The following is a 22,198-nucleotide window of genomic DNA, read 5'->3' as shown; positions in this document are numbered from 1 at the left end:
CTAAATTATCTATTTTCCCACACTGAGAAATCTGTACCTTTCAAATCATTTTTTAAACTTTTAATGATATTAACATTTTCCTTTAAAATACAGGGAGATATTGAATTCATGCAGTGCTGACTTGTTCAATATGTGGACATTCTATGAACAATCCTGCAATTTAAATAACGAAGTTACAAGAGGTAGCACTATTGTTGTATACATAGTTTGACATACACTCTAGTGTTTTCTCAAACAAAAATTGTATTAAAGGTTAGTTACGGTTTCCCTTGTCAATAAATTAAACAAACAATTAAGAAATGTGAAGTTAAGGGTTAAAAAGCTGCAAAGCCAAACACTCCCAAATTAGGGAATGCAAGAATGAACATTGCCTATAAAACCTTAATTCAGCCCTCTTGTATGCACTATGATATGGCCTTTAATTACCCCCACTCACTCACTCACTCACTCACCCCTGTGCCACCTCCTGCTGGTCATCATGGGAATTAGCTCTGGCTCACTAGTGCGCCTTCATCTAGTGGCATCTCCTGTCATGAGCAGAGGTGAAAATGGGCCAGTTTGGCAAACTGGTAAGTGGGCAAAGCTGTGCAAATGAGCTGGTCTGATCCGGCACACTGAACCAGCAAGCTATTTATAGCCATTACACCATACCGGAAAGACACCGCACCGAGCTCTTTCACCCACCTGCATCCAAGCTCCCTCTTTGCCTCCATCTCATCTGTGCCTCTTGCCTGCTGCTGGCACCACTGACCATGCCCCTCACCCCACCCCCAGTGCTTCTGGAGCACCTTGAACAGCAGATTTGTGGCATTCAGGAAGCTCCAGGAGTGTGGGGGAGGGGACCTGCTCAGGGGAGGAGGTAAGGAAGAGGTGGGGCAGGGGCAGAGTTTTGGGGGAAGGGGTGGAATGGGGACAGGAAAGGGGTGGAGTTTGGGGCAGGGCCTGGAACAGAGAGGTGGTCGAGAATCCTCCAGCTTAGAGAAGAAGTCGGCGCCTAGTGATGGGGAATTCCTAGCCCCACAAAGAAACTCTTCTGAGTGTGAGCAGAACACAACCCAAAGCTGTGATGAGAATCTGCAGCAGACAGTGGGGTCTGAGGTAATAGCTGTAAGAAAGACCTGAACTGCCCTCATTCATTGTAATCCAGTGCTCAGTGAAAACTGTTTAGAGGACAATGCAAGTCTCACCATTGTTCACAGTGTCTTTCACAGATGTGAGATGCTAGAGGGATTCTGAGCCTCCATATCCTGGGGAGACGAGAACAGGAAATTCCAGCTAAGCAGAGACCCAGAGAGAACTACATTGTCTCTGCAATAGCCCGTTTCATCTCGCCTTGGTCTCAGTTACTCATCTGACTGAGTAGTGCAAGGCACAAAAATACCCAAGAGAACAGATGGACCAGAAGACTGCAAGCAAGTTCCTCCACAGATGAGACCCAAGAGACAGTGATTGACAAGGACAAGAATTGTGTGTCTCTGAAAAGTTTATTTTGTTAAATTTAGCATTTCAAAGTCTTTTTTTTTTTTTTTTAAATGTAACCTCTTGTTTCCTCCTTTTAAAAAGTGCATTTAGCAGAAATCTAGTTTTGGAGATAAATTAATGTTTTTATTCTGATCTCGCTCTCCTTCCTCCACAATGCAGTGATCATGAAACTCAGGCAGGGAAGAAGCAAGACCAGAGAAAGGATCTAAAGGTGAGTAGGTAAGGTTGGAAGGCAGAGATACGAAGGCTATGTCTACACTGGCAGATGTAAAGCGCTGGCAGTTACAGTACTGCTTTGTAAACTGGTGTTCTGTGTTCACACTGTGCTCCTTGTGATGGTGAAGCATGTCTCATTAGCAGCTCTTGCAAGTCACAGAGAGCAGTGCATTGTGGTAGCTGTCCCACAGTGCAACTGGCTGCAGGGCACTTTGGGAAGGGTTTGAAATGCTGCATGGGGCAGTTAGCATCAAATGATGCAGGTTTCCCAATCTCATTGCTCTATGGTTGTCATCCTACACATTGACAACTGCTTTTCAACAGAAGTCCAGGGGAAGTGGGGAGAGTTTGATGGGGGATGTCAGCATGCTGTCTTGTAAGTTCAGACAGCAGCAAGGAACAACCCTTCCTGAGGCAGGGAGAGGGGAGGAAAACCAACAGCCTCCCCTCCTCCCCTCTCTCTCTCTCTCTCTCTCTCTCTCTCTCTCTCACACACACACACACACACACACACACACACACACACACACACACACACACACACACACACACACACACACACACACACACACACACACCCTGCTTCTGTGTTCAATAGCAGGAGCATTCCACCGTAGTGATGCAGGCAGTCTGAAAGGGAGCTCTGAAAGTGGATATGCACATGCAATGTGTTCAAAACAAAGAGCAGACGGGACCTGAGGGATTATGGGCTACTTCCAGAAGCCACTCAGAATGCAACAAACAATTCAAGTGTCCACACTGCCCCCGCCCTAGTGCTGTATCCAGAGCACAGCAAGCTTTACACTTCTCATTGAGGTTGTTTACCTAGAGCAGTGTGTCTTAAACTGTGTTCATGGCACACTGATGTCGGAGGTGTGCCGTGGAGAACAACAGACTTCAAAATGGCTGCCCTTAAAGAGGCAAGCAACCTTTTTTTGTTTTAGGTTTTTTTTTGCTCAATAACTTTCCCCCGACCTCCCTTTTTTTTTTCTCAACAAAAAATCCTTGATGTTCCTCATAAAAAAATATTGCTTGGTGTTCCTCGGTCTTAAAAAGTTTAAGAAACACTGACCTAGAGGGCAGCCACTGTGGAGTTAGTGCGCACTAAGTGCCTTGTCAGTATGGACACCTCAGGCGTTACAGTGCTGGGAGCTGATTTATTGTGCAATAACTTGTCAATGTAGACTTGGCCTGAGGGTGAGAGCTGAAGCAGAAAGCTCCAGAATGGTGGAGGGGGGGAAGTAAAAACTCTAGGAACAATATAGTTTTTTGTTACTATGAGGCAGAAATGCGCCTTCTATATTTAGTGTCAGATTCTGCCTGAATTTTTATACCCTGTGCAACTTCAAAGGTTTTATGCAAATTCGTTTGACCAAATCCTAGCTCCTTTTGTTATTGAAATTGATTCATTTGCTTCTTGTTGAACTCCCATGAAGAGGTTGTTTTGTGTACTTTACACAAAAGTGAGCCTTCTTATGAAGAGCAATGATTCACAGAAGCTCTTTGTGTCATGATTTCACAGCGTTGGTCGCTTCCAAAGTTGTTTGCTAACTGGTATGTTTGTATCTGAACAGGTGGGAACCTAATTGTGCAATTCCCACACTGCTGCCTGCTTGCAAACCATTTGTATTCTCTGCCCTGCCTTATCCCAGTTTATACTAAGGTAACAATGGAATTGCACCAGCATCACAGTCGTGAATCACTGCAGAATCGCACTCTGAAAGTACATCTACTCCAGAATCCAGCTGTTCACTGAAGTCCTGATCCTGCAAAAAGATGCGTATTCAGGGACTGCTTATGGATTTCAGGTTAAGGATAAATGGAAGTGTTTGCAGGACTGGGGCCTTGCTTAGTGTCGCCCACAGAAAGCATTTTGCCTCAATGCTTCAGAATCTGCAGTGGCTTCCAATCCCTTTCCATGTTCTGGGTTTAATTTAAAAGTCCTTTGTGGTTGGAGTACGGGCCCCATCATTGTTCCCTGACAATGGAGAACAGCTGAGGCACTCAAATGAACAGTCCAAATATTTCCATATAAGGAGTCTGGGAAGGAAAACCTTTCGAATGTGGGATTTTTTCCCTCCAAGTCTCATTTCTTTACACGTTAGGGCTAGGGATGTTAAATTGAGGATAAGCCACTAATTGAGTAATCAGTGGCATTTCCATCAATTAGTCCATAAGGGGGAGAATATAGTAGGAGCTGGGCAGCAGCCTGGCTCCTACTACATTTAAACTGCAGAGCCGCAGTGGGGTTAATTACCTGGGGTGGCACAAGCTGAGACTAAACAGTCCCAGCTCACACTGCCCCTGGGAGCTAACCCCGTTGCGGCTCTGCCTTTTCTGCCCCTCCCCCCCACCGCAGACACGGTGCTGGGGGGAACCAGCTTTTAAGCCAGCTCCCCTCAGCACCATCTCCTGCTTCCCCCCACTCTTGTTGCCTCTGATATTGAGCCAACAAGTGGGCGGGGGGGAATGCGAGTAGTAGGCTATTCAACTACTCTTTTACATCCCTAGTTAGGAGTGGACATTTGGAGCTTGTGGGGGGAGAGGAAGGTTAGTTGTTTTGTGGAGGAGGGATTTCTAGTCTTTAAATCAACACAGAGTCAATTAGTTCATTTTGCATAATTGTGCCTTATTAGAATTTGACATGGGCTAAGACATTATCACAAGTGTATTTTCAAACTATAAACATATGCATGTACATATATACATATGTGCATCCAGGAGTTCCTTCTCCAGGCATTCTCCACTGAACAAACACATTGATGCTTGTAATAATAGCTATCCAGCGGACTAATGACCCACCTCTAAGGCTTACATATGTTGACTTTTCCAGTACACCCAGAACAGGACATACTCCAGTTTTCCATTGTTGATGTCCTGCCATCCTTTTGTTTTAGCATTGGCATTGGAACGTCAAGGGAAAACGTTGTCATTTAGCAGAGTTTTGATCCTTTGATGTATGTAACAGATACATGGGGGTGCGCCTGAGTGGGCCAGTCTTCAGGTCTGCTTTCAAGAGTGCCCAACATTTGAGGTCTTCACCTCTAGACATTTAGTTTGGCCTTTAATAGATAAAGGGCCAAGATTCAAAAGTTTGGATCTGGCACAGCACTTCTCCCAAAATCCACAGGTGTTTAGATTCAGGGGTATACTTTGGCTGACCTCTAGCTAATAAATGAACAATAAGGGCTAATGACGATGAGCACTTAGTCTATACCATATGCAAACCCATCCTAACTATTCATAATAGTCAAGAATCCTGCAATTTTCTGTAAAACCCGGATTTCTTCCGTTCTAGGCTTCCTCATGCAGCCATTAAAATCAGTGGCAAAACTCCCACTGATGTTAGTGAGAGTGAGATCTGGCCCACATTTGAACATCACTCCCTTTGCAGTAGTTTGCCTTGCTGGCATTTTCTTCTCTTCTGAAGCACACAAGGGAGGCCTCTGCTGGTCGCACAAAGCCGTACGTGGCTCTCAGTGACTTTACTTTCACTTTATTTATTTGTCAGTGACCTCCCCTGTTCATGGAAGCAGGGAGACAAGTTTTTCCGTAGCCCCCGTTTTACCTTTTTTCGGACATAGCCTGGAAGGCGTGTATCCCATGGACAATGCCCTACAGGACATGTAAGTGACCAACATTTCTATATAGAATGTTTTCAGTAGTATGAATCATTTGACTTTCAAAGTCAGATGAAGCAAAACAACAGCTCATGAAGGAGAGAGAGAGAGAGAAAGAGGAAGGGTGAGGGATTGGGCAGAGGAGTGGCTGGTAGTTTGATGAATACTGAGATTTTTCCTTTTAGGATTCTGTTTTGCAAATTATCAACTAGTGCTTATTGCTGGGAGTTTAGTGCGTAACCTGATCCTTGGAAGAATTGTCAGCGCTCATTCTATTTTCTTATCACAGACAGAGATTTCACTAGATACGCGGCCTGCACTGCTCTATCCAGCTGGGGAAAAAAGGAATCTTATTGAGAAATTATGCATAACTAATGTATTTTCTAATTGTGATGCCAGGTGACAATGGCAACATTTAAGAAACAAAATAATTAAATTAAACAAAATATTCCTGTTTAGCAGAGGAAACAATCAGTATTCTAGTTTGAGATTAGCTAATCAGGAAGTAGGAATGTTTGTCCTTTAAACTGTTACTGTGGAAAATAAAACAGGGTAGTTGGCAGGTCATATAGATTGTTTGCTGAATTAGGAGATAAAAACCAAAGACGAATCTCTGCTTTTGAAAATAATTGGCCTCCACTGACATACTATGTCTGCCATCAGCAGGGAGCAAGGGAGCTGGGAATTACAGCTCTTAGATAGAGCAGCTTTTAAATGAGCATTATTCTACTTCTAGACTGTAATGGTTTTGAAGTGGTATTAAGCATACAGCATGATACTTACATTAATATTGTAAATGCACACACCATACCCAATACTGCTCTTAGATTATCATGGTTCTGGCTCTCAGTGGGTTTTCCATTGTCATACTCCTGTCCAGTACATGCCACATCATAGTTATGCCTATGGTTATGTTTGGTTGCCTGTAGCACCTGCACATATTGTCATTGTGTTAACACGATGCATCTGTCTGGTTGTCCATACCTGAGTGTTTTTGTGTCAACTGTATGACTCATTCTGACTATCCAATCCAGATTGGATCCCAGAAGAGTTCTCTTTGCCAATAGTAACATAGTTGTGTGATTAGACTTACAAAAGTCATTCCCTCCCCCCCCCCCCCCATCCCATATATGCAGAAATAGGGTTGGAACTCCTTTGTCTGAAACCTGTTAAAGGATAGGATATGAAAGTATATTGAAGGATATTAAAACAAGCTAGAGCACTGAAAACAAGAATCAGGGAATTAAACTGATCCTGAAGACAGCTCTCAATTCAGAGCCCAATCCATCTCCCTTGGCTGAAATCTTGCCTTAGCACACAACACAAAAGAGTTGGGCTTGTGCATTGGGGAGCTCTCTAACAACTGGGTGGGGGTAATGGGAAGTAATTCGTCCTCCATAAGACCACAGAGTGGCAGACAAGCCATTCTGCAGCTAGTTCTCCATTTTCAGCCAGGAGCAGACTTTCTGGTGGCTGCACTCCACTTCATAAAGGGAAAAACTGGGGGATCCACAGAATGGCAAAGCCAATAGCCCCACCCAGCTTACATATGCCTGCATAGTGGGACCTGGGTTCTGTAGCACCCTGGAGATGCATACCTCCTCTGAAGATGGGTCTCAAATGTATCCTCAGATCTAAACATCCCAAACAAGGCGGACTGTTGGTGCCATGTACAAACATTGCTGCTCTGAGCTGCCCATAGTCAAAAGGCTCTTTGGTGACTCATATGAGCAGTTTAGACTTCAGTGGGCATGAAGTGCTGTTGAGCACTCAATGCTGCATTCTGCTGTGGATCACTCAGGGTATGTCTACACTGCAATGCTATTTTGGGATACCAAAAGTATCCCGAAATAGCTACCCTGCGTCTTTTGAATGTGTCCGCTATTTCGAAATACAGCAGATGCGCTATTTTGCCATCCCTGTAAACCTCATTCTACGAGAAGTAAGGGATGGCTCAAAATAGTGCTTTATTTCGAAATTTGGCACTGTCTAGACAGTGCCAAATTACAAAATGGCCTATTTCGAGTTTCGGGTGCTATATAGACGCAGTGTTAAAACAGCATCTTGGAGTGCAAATATTGTAAACATTGGGCCCAGCAATGGATTCTATCCACTTACTCCAACAGGTTTTGGCTCATGGCCCAGAGAGCTTTAAATTCCCAGTTGGCAAATGGGAGGCCTGCTGATGGTAGTTTGTAGTCAGTTTCTGATGGCCATATAACCACACATGTATAAAGAGGGTGATGTGTTCTTAAATGAATCAGCTGGGATGGCCATACTAGCCAACCAACCTTTAATTTCTGCAGAGAGAGGAAGGGGTAGGGAGATAATATGGCTAGAAGGCCAAAGGAAAAATACCTTTTCAGGTCTCTCTCAAAGGGAAAGTCAAGCATGATTAGGTCCCAGTATAGCTGTCAGGTCAGAATCTCTCAGCATACATCTCATCTACACTACAGAGGAAGATCAAAGCTGCTATTGTCGATCTTCCAGGGTTTGAATTAGTGGGTCTACTTAAGACAGTTAATTCGAACTGAGAGGGGTGCTCCAAATGATGCCGGTTAAGTTTTGCTTTCACAAGGAGTGAGGGAAGTCAAAGGGAGAGTGTTCTTTCTCCCTTTGACTTTCTTCTGCGTGGATAGTGCCAAAAGCCGAGTTAAGGTACTTCGACTCCAGCTACACAATTAACATAGCTGAAGTTGCGTATCTTAATTCGACTTTATCCTGTGGAGTAGACGTACCCTCAGAGTATGTGAGTACATATTTTATATGTATAGTTTTATCTGATAGCATATTCATTTGGAGTCAAAAGATCCACTTGCATGTCACCTTTCAGCTCCTGTAGGATTTCTGCCTTAAAAACAGTGTTAATATATGCTAAAAGTCTCTTTACACCTATTGAAGGCTGTCTTGTTATAGTACATCTTGGCGGCATGGCATGTAAGAAAGCCATCCATTCCAGAGCTAAAAGCTATTGGACCATTATCTGAAAAGACAGTAAAGTACATGAAAAACGGAGCTCACCATGAGATGCTAGGGAACAATATCGCTTATGTGCCTCAGAGGGTGGTCTTCAGATCTTTGGGCTGCCTAGAATGGTCTCTCATTGACAAGGAAGTGTCCAGGGGAGAACACAGTGGCTGATTCTGCTTGCAATGGTTTTATCCCCTGTATGAAGGTTGGAAGAGCTATTGTTTCTCTTCAGTATAAATATTGCCTTTTGTCTTTTTGATGCCTGTCATAATTACAAAATGTCTTCCTTCGCCTTTGTATAACAGCTTAGAAATACAGCTCTTCCAAAGTGCTTTAATTTAATGAAAGCCTTTCCTTTGCCTAGCCTGTGCCGTTATCAGAAATCCACAGTAATAAATAATTTATCTAATTCTTCATTGATCACAGCACACAGACTCAAGGCTCAGCTTTGCTCCTCTAACAAAGCTTGTCAGTAAAGGTATCGGCCTTTTGTCTGAACCTGGTTGAGTAACTTAATGCTCAGGCAATTTTGGGGGAGTTTTTGAATGACACCGATCTCTTCATGTTTTCTGCCTCATAAAGCTAATAGATCCATATTTAATTAGAAGCTTCATTTGAAGCTCTTTCTTCCATTTAGGGGAGTTAATCCTTTTTTCTTAGGTTTGAAAATCTAGCTGTCAACTTTGGTTTACCTTTCCTAGTTAACCATAAGTGAGTGAATCCACTTTTCTAAATATCCAATTAAGATAAATTGTGCATGGAAACATGGAAACTGCATGTGCAAATTAGAAAAAATGCAAACATTATTTGTGGGAAACTTACATTCTATGCTGATATATAAGTTCATTGTTACAAATTATACAATTAATGAATTGCTTCAAAAATTAGCAGTTAATTCTGCAAACCTAAATTTATATTCCCAGTTCAAACAGCAAGCACATGAAATTGGTCATTGAAATATATTCATGATGTATCAGTTTATATATTTTACCTTTTAGTTTGATGATAAGAATTGAAAAGGGGCATCAGAACTGAATCTGATGCAGAGAAAAGAGCCTACCTAAATCTCATGAATAATTAATTACTTTGTAAATTAACCTTTTTATGTGTCAAGCCTCCTGATCTATTCCGTATCTCCAAAGGCTTGCCCGTTCTCTCTGAGGAAGAGCAGGTTGTAGAATTTATTTTTTATTTTTTTGCCATGCTCTGTGCAGCTTTGAAACACTATGCAATACTGGCTAGTAGCCCCCAACACTCACAGACAGGTAGAACAGTGATATCAGAAATACACCATAGTGTGATGTAGCAAATGGTTCTACAGCCAGATAGGACTTCCACGTTTTTAAGGATAGGTGGAATTCCGATCTTCTTGCTCCTGAAGCTCAGGCCTTAATTATTGGAAATAAAAAAGAAACACCTTTAATGACAGCCATGTTAAAAATATAACATGTATTTTAGGAGGGCTGGAGTTTTCCACACAGTAGGAGTGTAACATATATATTAGCTAATTCAATAGTTGTATTTCCTTTCCTCTTCTAATAGTGAGATTGATACACCAGAGTAAAATGATATATTATGACAATACAAATGGTACAGCAGAGGGTGGGGATTAGGTGAGTGAGGTGGGGGCGGGGAGGACTCAAGAAAGCAATCAGCACATATGCATCCATGATAAATACTAGAAGACAATCTTGCGGTCCTCACTAAAACCAAACTGTCGTTGATGTCATAGACTACAGCGGGGGAGGGAACCTTTTTTGGGTCGGGGGCCGCTGACCCACAGAAAAATCAGTCGGGGGCACACACAAGTGAGAAGCAAAACAAACAAGCAAAGCCTCATTGATGTGGCCCCTGACTGAGAAGGAGAAAGTCATTCCCCATATTCCCCTCATGCACGAGAGCCGAGGGGGGGCAGGCTAGTAGATTGTGTGCTCTCCAGCCCCACAGAGGGGCAGCTGGGGGGCTGGAGAGCCTGTGTGAGCTCCCCAATGCTGGGGGGCCCCTGACCCTCAGGGGTCAGAACCAGGCAAGCCAGGGGCTGCATCCTGGAGTACAGGAACAAGGCCATGACAACTAATGCCAAGTCTTTTATAACCACTTATTCTGGCTATTTCTAGCTTCTTCTCCTCTTAGCTAAAACCAACAGCAGTTCTGCCCATCATTTGTGAAGACAATGGATGTTTTGTATCTGCCATATGCACTCACCAAAGAAATGGATTTTTGTTTTGAGTTTGAAAGATTAAAAATTCATAAGCAAATCTGCTTCAAGAATGGCTTTGGTTGTGGCTAGCAACAAAACAAACCTCAGTATTCCTTAAGGTGAAACAGCAGAAATAGTTTGTCTTTCTGTGCCAGCTATACAGTGCACAAATGATAAGAATTGTAGATTAACTTCCACAGAAAGTCACTTTTGCTTCTGCTGAAGTAATATACTAGAGGAATGTGTTAACCTTTATACTTACAATATGCTAAACTGCAGTAAACTACAGTAAATATGGCACAGAAATTATGTCATTCAAGATTCTTGGGCTATGTCTATACTGCCCCCGTTTTGCACAAAAAATATGCAAATGAGGTGAAGCATGGAACATTGCCACGCCTTGTTTTCATAATTAATGAGGCTCCGTTTTTACGCAAAACCTCCCTCTTGCGCAAGAGCCGTTCTTCCATATTTTTTTCAGGAAAAGGCGGGGCGGGAGGCAGTGTAGATATAGCCTGGGGGTAAAGAAAAATACTACTGAAGTGCAAAACAAAAAAGAGCCATACTATACTGCTAGAAAGAGGTTGCAAAACCATTGTCTTCTCAATTAACAGATTTCCAGGCAGGCCAGCAATCTCTTGAATCTTATATCATGCATGAAAGGGACAGATGTTCAAAAGAGCTGAGCTCAGCAGGGCCAACAGCCTCTCTGCAAGGCAGGGGAGGGGGGAGCTGCTAAGCACTCACCCTGGAAGGCAAGGGGCCTCAGGTGGCAGAGACAGGGTTGGGGCTAGGCAGACCTCCATCCCACCACGGAGCGTCGTGCCAGCCCCAGGCAGCCCCCAGTGCTGCCCAGAGTGCTCCGCGCAACATTCTGGAAGCAATTTCAAGGGCCTTTTGTATTGTCGGTCCCTCCCCCCCATTGGTGGGCCTGGCTGAGCATGTAGCATACTGAGCTCTTTTGTCCTATGAGTGTCACAATGGGAGTTGTTGAGCGCTCTGTGCTCTCAAAAATCTGGCCCTCCATGTTTGCAGATCCAATGACTTAGATCTTGAATTTGGTCTAGGTCAGTGGTTTTCAACCTTTTTTTCATTCGCAGAACCCTAAACATTTTAAAATGCAGGTGTGGGACCCCTCTGAAAACCCTCCAGGGTTCAAGACAGTGTTCCCTGTAAGCAGTGCGCTTGTGCGGCCTCTTAGAGGAGATTCCAGTGCTGCCCAGCAGATTAGCAGAGCACCCAAGCTATATTTTTTGTTTATACCACTGGTGTACATTCACACATGCCTCAGTGCATGTAAAAAATTATTCCACACATGAATAGAAAAAATCCACACATGGATGGAAAAGATTAAAGGAAACATTGGTCCATGTGGACCACAGGTTGAAAACCACTGATCTAAGTGACTTTCTGTGAATAAGCCATCTGCCTCTCTGAGTCAGCAGAATCCATTTAATCTTCCAACTTCGACTTTTGTCCAGTAGGCCTGCCTGGTACATCCTTCCTACATCTGTAAAGAATCTTCCCCTTGAGCTCACACTCTGGGACATTGCCATGGGAAGGCCTCTTTATGCTTTCCAAAGAGAGAGCTGCACTTTGCTCTGCAACACACTCTTTTTGGCTTTTACTTGCATTGAGGGATGCCTCTGCTAACGAGGATGACTTCCCCTCCTCCTTGTCCTACAGCCACCTTACTATTTTCTGCTGATAAAAACACAGAGGTTTCTTCCTCCATGCCCTTGTTGCCTCTCCCTCCTCAGCTTTTACCTGTGGGAACTCAGAGACAACCTTCCTTTGGCTACAAGTCACAATGCTAACAGCTGTGGGCTGTGGTACTATGACTTTGTCTACATTTAACAGTTTAAAGCACAGCTACAGCAGTGCTCTAAACTGAAAGTGGGGCCACGACGACGTAGGCCACCTCTGCGAAGGGCGTAGCTAACAGCACTGTAGTCTGATTTACACTGGTGCTTTACAGCACTGTAACTTGCTGTGCTTGGGAGGTGTGTGTGTGTGTATGTGATTTTTCACACCCCAGAGCCAGAAAGTTACAGCGCTGTAAAGTGCCAGTGTAGACTTCGCCTATGTCACTTCCAACCAACGTATCAGCTGGTAAATTCTCAAAGTACCCCTTAAACTCAGTGCAGACTAAATATACTATAGTTTCAAACTGCCCCACAACTAGGAGTTTTACCTCCTCCCCTGTGATTATATAAGATTCCATAATCACATCTCTCCTGACTAGAGAAATATGTGTTCCAGCATCTCTGCATCTGGCACACTCTATCATTTACCTGGTCTGTTTAATAAACTCTGATCTGGGACCTTACTCTGTAAGCCTTATTTACACTGGCATTTAATCACGCCAGTAGTTCTACTGACTTCAGCAGGACTCCTCAAGTGAGTGCAAGTGTGTGTGACTGGTCCCACTGCATACACTCTCCCATCTCAGGGCAGCTTTGAGCCTCTGCAGCTATGTATTCTGTGCACAAACTAAAGAGAAAATCCCTCAATGTGGGGGCTTTGGAAATCTGGATGGAATGGTATGGCTGGGGCCCATGTCTAGTAAATAATGTGCACAAAGGACTGGTTTCACTCCCATGCACCTGAGGGGATTGCCCACATATGTGACCTTCACATATCCTGCCAGGGCCCCCCCATAAACACACCCACGTTCTCCCTTTCTTGGGCCCTGAGCTCCGCTTTCCAGGCTGTCTTTGGAAGGTGCTTGATTTGTACCGAAATAACCACCCACTTGCCTTGTACCTCCTGTTCCATTTCCATACTACAGACTGGGGGTTAAGCCCCAAGAAAGGCAATGACCAACGAAGGCCAGTTCTGCGGCAGGGAAGCTGCTGAGCCCCTGTTGCTGGCAGCCAAGGCTCAGACCCTCCCAGAGTCCATGGAGCATCAGAGCCTTGTTCCAGGAGTTACCAGCCAGGCCCTAGTGTCTGACACGCAGCCTGCAGCTGGCATCTGCCAGTCCCGGGGAAGGGGGAGGAGAAGGAAGCCCGGGCCCCCGTTGCTGCTCAGAGCTGGGCAGGCGGCGGCTTCTTTTGACGTGCAGCTGGGCGGGTGGATGTTAGCGAGGCTGGTGGAGGGAGTCATCAGGGTGTAACCCGAGCTCCAGCAGCTGGAGCTCCCCGCGGCAGCCGCCTGCCAGTCGGAGGGGGCCGGGCCTGCCAGCGCACGGAGGGGAGGGACTGGCAGCTGCGGCTACACACCAAGGAAGTGTCCACGCACGGCTCCGGCCGGGATCCCCCACTGCCGCCATCATGCCAGGTCAGAGAGCGCCCTGCGCCGCCAGAGGGGCAGCTGCTGCACGGGCTGGGAGGGGACAGGCTCTCCGGCTGCAGGGAGCGCGCGGAGCTGGGGCGGGCTGGCGAGGGCGCGCGGAGCCTGTGCACTGGCTGTGGGTGACTCTGGCTGCAGGCGGCGCGCCGAGCTCGGGCGGGCTGGAGAGGGCGCACGACGGGGGAGAGCCGTGACTGGAGGCATTTCGGAGCGTTCTCTGCAATGAGATTGTCTGGTCTCAGCAAGGGCGAGACAGCCAGTGGTTGGCACCTCTCTAAGCCGAGACTCTGCTCCAGCAACATCTGGACCACGGATGTTCCTGGACCAGGTGGAGCGCTAGTGGCTAGGAGCCCTTTGACCGGCAGGGCAGCAAGCTGCCTGCAGCGAGCGGGAGCCTGATGCACCCCAGCAGGGCTCCCCCAGGACGCTGGGAAGCCCAGTGGAGGCAACGAGGCACGCGGCAGGCGCTGGCTGGTGGCCAAACCAGATCGGGGGGAGGGGGAGGGAGGGCAGTGGCACAGGGGCCAGAAATGACCTCCCTGGTTCTGGAAAAATTCCTCATCTGGAGCTGGTCAGGTCCTGAGGGTGCAGGACCAGAGAGGTCCAACCTGTAGTTCTCACTTGAGGAAGCTCTTATGGCAGTGATGAGCAACCTAGGCTGAAGGGGCCAGATGCGTGACCTTCCTTCATCTCACTGGGCTGCAAGCTCGTGGCAACCAAGACAGTCTCCCAGGAGAGGATAGTTTTACTAACTGCATTTGCCTACGCGGAATTTGCAGGGTGGGCCAACTGAACTGTAGCAGCACTTTGACTGGATGCAGAGGGAATGCACAGCTCTTACAGTCAGTGTTGTGTGCAATCAGCAGGCACCTCACTTCATGTGCCTTTACTTTCCATGTGTGTCACTTTAGTAATACCAGTAGGGGAAAAAAAACGATGCGGATGGAAACCAGTGGAAGCTGGCATCCCTGGGTGTGGCCAACAGTGAACAAAATGCCTTGTGGGTCATACAGAACCCTGATGGGATGCATGCATTCTGTGGTCTACAGATTGCCTATAACTGCCTTATGGGGTGACACATGGGGCGCATGAAGAGTCACGTGTCCCCCCCCCCCCAAATGCAGTCGTAGAGAGGGAGAAGGGGCCAGCAGCCATAACAGAACCTTTGGATGTTTCGGGGAAACCATCCTGGGCCCCATACTTGGGGCCATCTTACCTCAGGGAGGAGGGAGGGAGGCGCCTCCTGCTCTGCCTCCTCCTGCCACCACCTTAGCCCAGTGCTGACTCTGGGCAAAATCAGCAGCCACGGCTGCCAGAGCTGAAGCCAGCTGCTATGTGGTGGTGAGCAACCACAAACAGCCAGCTTCAGTTCCGGCAGCTGCCATGGCCTGGCAGCCGGCGGTTCACGGCCTGCACTGGTCTGCGGCCCAGCAACTGGGAACTGCTGTCCTAGGGAACCTTCAGCTTGTGTATCCCAGCAGTGCAATGACTGGCTAACCAGTCCAGCCTGAGGTCACAATCAGGAGACTACAGCACATTGTGTAGTAACCTAGAGCTGTGTCCATGTACTTGCCTCTATGACGAAAACCCAATCGTGCTGTTAACTTGCAGGGCAATAACTTTCTGCAACAAACCTTAATTCCTTTGGTGCATCATTGCTCTTGGGTTATATGTACTCACCTGACTTAAAGTAGTAAATACCACGGGCCCTAGATTGTGGAGGAATTGAGTGTGGGGTCAGTAATACACATCTGGTAGTGACTGTCCATGTATCCTCATCATGGAAGTTCTGGGCTCCATTTAGGAATCCCAGTCATGGAGCAAGGCCCATTGCATTTGGTGCAGAACAAAAGGATGGTTCCTAAACTCACATTGCCACACAACGGTTCTCTAGTTCACAAGCAAGCAGCTCTAATGCAAATGCAGAGAGTTCATAAAATGGAGTAGCTGGCTGGTTTTAAGAGCTGTGGGGCAAGATGTACTGATTGTGGTTTGAAGTTGTGTTTAATTTTTGTTTTCTTTTTTCCTGACAAACACTAATGTTGAAAAAAGTCTCAAGAGGTAGCTCTGTTAGTCTTTAAAAACAACAAGCAGTCCTGTGGTACCTTAGGATATGTCTACACTGCCACCCTAATTCGAACTAGGGTGGCTAATGTTGGCATTCGAACTTGCAAATGAAGCCCGGGATTTAAATATCCTGGGCTTCATTTGCATGTTCCCGGGTGCCGCCATTTTTAAATGCCCCATAGTTCGAACTACCTGCCTGTGGCTACATGCGGCACGGGCTAGGTAGTTTGAATTAAAGCTCCTAATTCGAACTACCGTTATTCCTCGTGCAAGGAAGGAATTTACCTTTATAAATTTACCCTTATAGATTACTAAGGGTATGTTTACACTTGCACCCTAGTTCAAACTAAGGATGCAAATGTAGGTGACCGAAATTGCTAATGAAGCAGGGATTTAAATATCCTGCACTTCATTAGCATGATCTCGCCAGCGTGGTACTCACTTTCGAAACAGTTGTTGAGCGGAGTACCGTGCCAGCGAGATCATGCTAATGAAGCACAGGATATTTAAATCCCTGCTTCATTAGCAATTTCGGTCACCTACATTTGCATCCCTAATTCAAACTAGGGTGCAAGTGTACACATACCCGAACATAATAATCAGGTCTATTACAATTGCCAGGTGAATATGAACTGCTGGCTCATGGCTTTAATTTGGAAATAATTAGTTGTTTGTTTATTTCTAAACAAACAGAAAAAGCATCTATTTAAATAGCCTGAGGCATATGATGTGTGTACGCCTGAGATATGATCTCTCCTCCACAGTTGCATGTTGAACTAATCCTCTAGGCTCACCATGAATGAGTCTTCCATTGAAGGCAATGGGAGTTCCAGAGAGGGGACACTTAATTCTTACTTTCTTATTTAGCATTTAACCTTGGATGGTACATCTAATAAGGCTGTGAGGTACAGAATCAAATTTCAAAGTGCTGATGACTTTCAGAGTGATCCAGGACTTGGAGCTATGATAATATCAAGAAGAAAAAAAACCAATTTAAGACACTGTGCTGCTGGATTGTTTTTATTTTGTTTCATGTTTTAAATCGTAAAGTTAATTTAGAACTTAATCCTGCATTACTTCCACATGAGTAATCCCGACTAGTGATGACAGAAATTTTGCATGCAAAACAACAACAGGACTGATTTCTTAACAGCTCTGCCTAATGAGAGATTTTTAACTTCAAGATAATTATGGTGAGAGTAATTGGCAACCATTTGTGCACAGCAGAGTGACTTGGTTTACAAGTCTGATATTTTAATTTCACGGGTCAGTAGAAGGTTTTCATTCATTTACTAGAGCTATTCACTTCTGATCTGATATCATAACAACTTTGAAGCTCTTAGCAACTGCATTTTCAAAACAGCCAGGCCACCAAAAGTGCTGAAGTTGTAAAGATGGGACTAATTATAATATGAGTCATGCCTCTCCCATTGAGTCATACATTTTTTATATGTAGAGCCAATATTTATGTGGAGTTTGTAAGAAGTAGTCCTGTATCACTCACAATATTTGGAAAGGGTATACAGGCAGTCCCTGAGTTACGCGGATCCATCCGCAGTTACGAACGGGGCCGTTCCTCTCCCAGGTCTCCAGCAGACCAGGGAGAGGAAGCAAAGCAGCGGAACACGTGGGCAGCAGACAGGGCTGTCCGCTGCCCACGCGCTCCAAGGCTTGGCTCTGCTTTGCCCCCCTCCCATCCCCCTGGTCTGCAGACCAGGGGAAAGGGGGGGGGGGCAAAGCAGAGCCAAGCCGCAGAGCGCCCGGCCAGCTGACAGCCCAGACGCGTCTGGGCTGTCAGCTGATCGCGCGCTCCGCGGCTTGGCTCTGCTTGGCTCTGCTTTGCCCCCCCCCTTTCCCCTGGTCTGCAGACCAGGGGGACGGGGGGGCGGGCAAAGCAGAGCCAAGCCGCGGAGCGCGCGATCAGCTGACAGCCCAGACGCGTCTGGGCTGTCAGCTGGCCGGGTGCTCCGTGGCTTGGCTCTGCTTTGTCCCCCCCCCCCGTCTCCCTGGTCTGCAGACCAGGGGGACAGGGGGGCAAAGCAGAGCAAAGCCGCGGAGCACGCGGGCAGCGGACAGCCCAGACGCGTCTAGGCTGTCCGCTGCCCCCGTGTTCCGCCGCTTTGCTCCCCGTCCCCCTGGTCTGCAGACCAGGGGGACGGGGAGCAAAGCAGAGCAAAGCCACGGAGCCCGAGGGCAGCAGGACAGCCACGGCGCGTCTGGGCTGTCCCGCTGCCCCCGTGCTCCGTGGCTTTGCTCCGGACACCTGTGGTACAGCAGCTGGGGCGCTGCCGGTTGGTCCCGTAGCGCCGCTCTGGGCGCTACTGGACCAACCGGGCAGCACCCCAGCTGTTCTGCCCCAGGCGTCCTGATTCAGCCACTGCTGGTCAGATTCAGCAGCGGCTGAATCAGGACGCCTGGGGCAGAGCAGCTTGGGTGCTGCTGGGTTGGTCCAGTAGCGCCGAGGAGCGCTGAAACTGACCAGTGGCTGACTACAGGAAGCCCCTGCCCCGGGCTTCCTGGAATCAGCCGCTGATCAGTTTCAGCAGCAGCTGACTTGGGGGTGCCTGGGGTTCTTAAGTTGAATCTGTATGTAAGTCAGAACTGGCGTCCAGATTCAGCCGCTGTTGAAACTGATCAGTTTCAGCAGCGGCTGAATCTGGACACCAGTTCCGACTTACATACAGATTCAACTTAAGAACAAACCTACAGTCCCTATCTTGTACTTAACCCGGGGACTGCCTGTATGTGTTTACCCTTAGGGGTATGACTAAGTGTATTCGGGGTCTGCATAAGATTCTAAGGGAGAGGCCTTTTGTTTCTGTGTCTTTGTTCATTTACAGAATTGGGAAGTGTAATATATGTGGACAGAAGACGCCAATAAGTCTCTTGCTGCTTGGTGTTCAGTTTCATAGTATACTGGGAGCACAATATTGTGATCTGTAACATTTTATTGGGTAGATTCCCAATGTGTATACAAACCTTGCAAAAACAACTGTGCTGTTTATATCAAATCAGAATCCTCTGTGCATCAAGATTTTACTGCTGTACATACAGCACAAACACTTTCTGGTTAAATTGTAGAAGGAAAATATTTATTGTGACTTTCATGGCAAGGTTAGAGAACTGATAAGAAGTGTGAGATAATTGACATCACATTTAATGATCAAGTGCTTTGTAATTTTTTGTCCTTTCCCAGATGAATTTAATAAAGTAACTGCAGTTTAAAATAAAGATGAGCTACTAATTTGGCTCGAGGACATTTTTTCTGACTTCAGTCATTGGCCTATAGTGTGCATTAGCACTAGGAACTTTGTATGAGCACTAGGCACTGCATTTCTCAGGGGACTGACAATGCAGTATAGGGCCTTTCACATCTAGGTCATCACTTCAAATCCAATTCAGATCAGTGGAGGCCAAAAATCATCATCATCATCTGCCAACTGGTCAGTGCTGGATGTGATTTGATAGTCTCAGACCAGTTCTCTGTGGCCGTGGGTCTGTTTAAGAAAAGAAAGGGAAATAAGCAGCAGCCTTTTTTTTGGAAAATCTGAACAGAGAGACCAAGAACTGAAGGAGCAGAGAAACTAACCTTTCACCCCGAAAGAGAGTTCCTCCAGCTTAGACCTGTGGGGAGCTTGCATTACCATGTACCTGTCATGTGCCTTCAATTCCTAACTCTGTCAGTTTCACTCTACCAGGCTTGTGAAAAGTACCCAGCACCTTGTTAGAGTAATAATTGGAGGAGACTTGCAACACGTGTTCTGGGGAATTCTTAGGTACAGTGACCACCAGTGCAATCTGTAGAATTGGTATCTGCATATTATGAATGTTGTAATGGCGTGAAGAATAAGGGAGACTGCTGAATTTTTTTATATGGATAGCACATACAGTGTACCTGCTTGCTTACTTGCCTGCCTAATGTATATCAACGGAGCCTGTCAGGGGGGAAAAGCAAGAAATGAAACCGTGACAAGTATAAGATATTGCCATATACCAGAGTGAATACCAAGGGTCCTTAAGGAAACAATGGGAGAACTATTAATTAGGAAACTATTTGCCTGGCTCCAACCAGATTATTCAGGTTTATTCTTCTCAGGCCTGAGGCTAGGATCAAATGGGTGACTAAACGGTTAAAAGCTCTGGCCTGGAGAGGAAGCCGGTAGCAGCAGGTGGAGAGGGTAACAGGTGACAGAGACACAGCAAATGCTGCAGGTCTTGTTTGTCTCTCCCAGGTCAGGAGTAGGAGGTCTTGGCTGGCTGTGTCAAAGTCAGACAGGACTCACTCAGATTTGTCAGACCGCTCTGTTTATTAGCAAAGCCGCTCTGCTAATTCACCCAGAAAAATGTGAGTACCCCACAAGGTTCAAACTCCTTGATTTATACAGTCAAAAGAAAGCCAAGTTAACAGGATTAAAAGGGGAGCAAAACTTCACATGATTAGTGTGAGGCTAGTCAAGTATCTTCATTTCCACATCAAGCACACAGCAATCTCCTGTCCATGTCTCCCTGGTTATCTCAATTGCTTTCTCCCTAACACCTAATGTTCCTTTTCCTATTAGCTCAGGCCCACCTGGCTAGCACTCTGATCTGCATACCTACAAACAACATTAACATACTTTTCTCCTTCCTGTTCAGAGACAAACAGTATTCCTTCAACTTATTCAATTATTACAGCATAATTCATCTTTCTCTTTCACTGTGAAGCAAGAGGGAGGGAAGAGCCAGGGAGGTCATGTGCTTCTTCCATAGCTGAGCATCGGCCTTGTATCCAGGACTGAGCCTTAAGGCTCAATCTAGCTCATACAACTTCACCTTCAAGTGGTCACGGAAGAAGGCGGTTTAGGGTTTCTCCTTGTATTGCCTTCAGAATGCATGCTTATAAGAGGCATACCTACAAACAACATTGATAGAAATGTAGCCGTGTTAGTTTCAGCTACAAACAACATTAACATACTTTTCTTCTTCCTGTTCGGAGACAAACAGTATTCCTTCAACTTATTCAATTATTACAGCACAATTCATCTTTCTCTTACAGTATAATTCTTTCTACTTTCACAGATGGAACTTACCTAAATCTTGCAAGGAAAAAATGAAATTTATCCTTTTCCACTTCTTCCTATGTGCCTTTGGGTGATTAAATAATCATTTGTTTTAAAGAAGCTGTTTTTGAGTCACTTTAATCTGCTGCTGGTCAGAGGCTGCTAAAGGAAAGGGGCTTAAGAGGTGCCAAACACAGCTGGTCCTGTCTTCTTAATGAGGCCAGTAAACAGGGATGTTATTGCACAGAGACCCGGTCCAAGAGGGGTAGAACTGTGTGGCTCCCTCCAGAGAGGAGTGAAGATGACAAAACTAATCCCCAGTGGGGCGTTCTAAAAAGGGAGGAATGGGTTCTGCACAGCTCACCCTGTCACTGTGACAGATGGCATTCCCTATCCTGCTACAGTACTATGCTATTCCATACCTGCCTTACGCCAGTATATTCTCGATTATCTGTATGGGGACTATCACAGTAAAATTAATTAGGCAAAAGAAATATTATAAAGGTGTTTATGGTTACCTCTATCGTTTAGTATTTAGTCCTAGTCCTATTCTTATTACTATTCGTATTTTGCAGGTCTAATGATACCTATCACGGGTCTGGATGCTATTCAACTAAGCACTGTACAAACAAGTAACAGAAATATAGTGGCCTACCCCAGAGAGCTTATATTTTAAGGCCCCAATCCTGCAGGAAGAATGATGTGGGCACATCCTCCTTAGCTTCTCAGATGCCATTGACTTCAGTGTGATTTGGAGGTGCTGGCATCTCAAAGGAAGTTCTCAATACCTTGAAGTATGGAAGGGTAAGGGGACTTCCCTGCTATTCCCCTCCGATCTTCATGTTCTGGGTCCAAAACTTCCTGTTTGTCATGAGGTGAGCAAACCCCGTTGTCCTAATAGAACAATTTGGGTGAGATATTTGGGAGGGGATCTTCCCTTGTTGGGGCCCCATTCCTGCAGGCTTTATGGGAGAGGACAATCTAGTGGCCTGTAGTGTTAGCAGAGTATGACCAAGGTCTGACTATGCCTTGTCTCCAGGGACTGAATTTAGCATAGCAGTTTTCCAACACCAGGGCTACGTCTAGACTGGCCCCTAATTCTGGAAAAGTCATGCAAAGCAGGTAAGTCAGAATAGGGAAATCTGCGGGGGATTTAAATATCCCCCGCGGGATTTAAATAAACATGTCCGCCGCTTTTTTTCCGGCTTGGGGAACTGTTGACAACTTTCAAGTAGGAATAAGAGATCCTCCGGAAAAGGGCTTTATTCCGGAGGATCGCGCCAGTCTAGACACTTTTTTCCGGCTTTTCC

General features: G+C 46.0%; 1 protein-coding gene across 3 annotated transcripts in view; it reads left to right on the top strand.

Moving 5' to 3' along the window:
• The first annotated feature begins 3,996 nt into the window (after window positions 1-3,996).
• Window positions 3,997-22,198, top strand: part of CARD19 (caspase recruitment domain family member 19) — a 56,810-nt gene continuing 38,608 nt past the window's right edge. The window contains exon 1 of one of the 3 annotated variants that reach the window (XM_089781187.1): window positions 3,997-5,324. In XM_089781187.1, the coding sequence (XP_089637313.1) occupies window positions 5,309-5,324 (16 nt within the window). In that variant the 5' untranslated portion in view covers window positions 3,997-5,308. Of the gene's footprint in view, window positions 5,325-11,424; window positions 13,771-22,198 lie in introns of those variants that run through there. The other 2 variants (XM_006129717.5, XM_075938927.2) reach the window with 2 other exon arrangements.

The sequence above is a fragment of the Pelodiscus sinensis genome, chromosome 11 (assembly GCF_052426305.1).
Source record: "Pelodiscus sinensis isolate ZL-2025 chromosome 11, ASM5242630v1, whole genome shotgun sequence".
Lineage (NCBI taxonomy): Eukaryota > Metazoa > Chordata > Testudines > Trionychidae > Pelodiscus > Pelodiscus sinensis.
The sequence above is the reverse complement of the archived record's forward strand: the minus strand, read 5'-3'. Positions and strand labels throughout refer to the sequence as shown.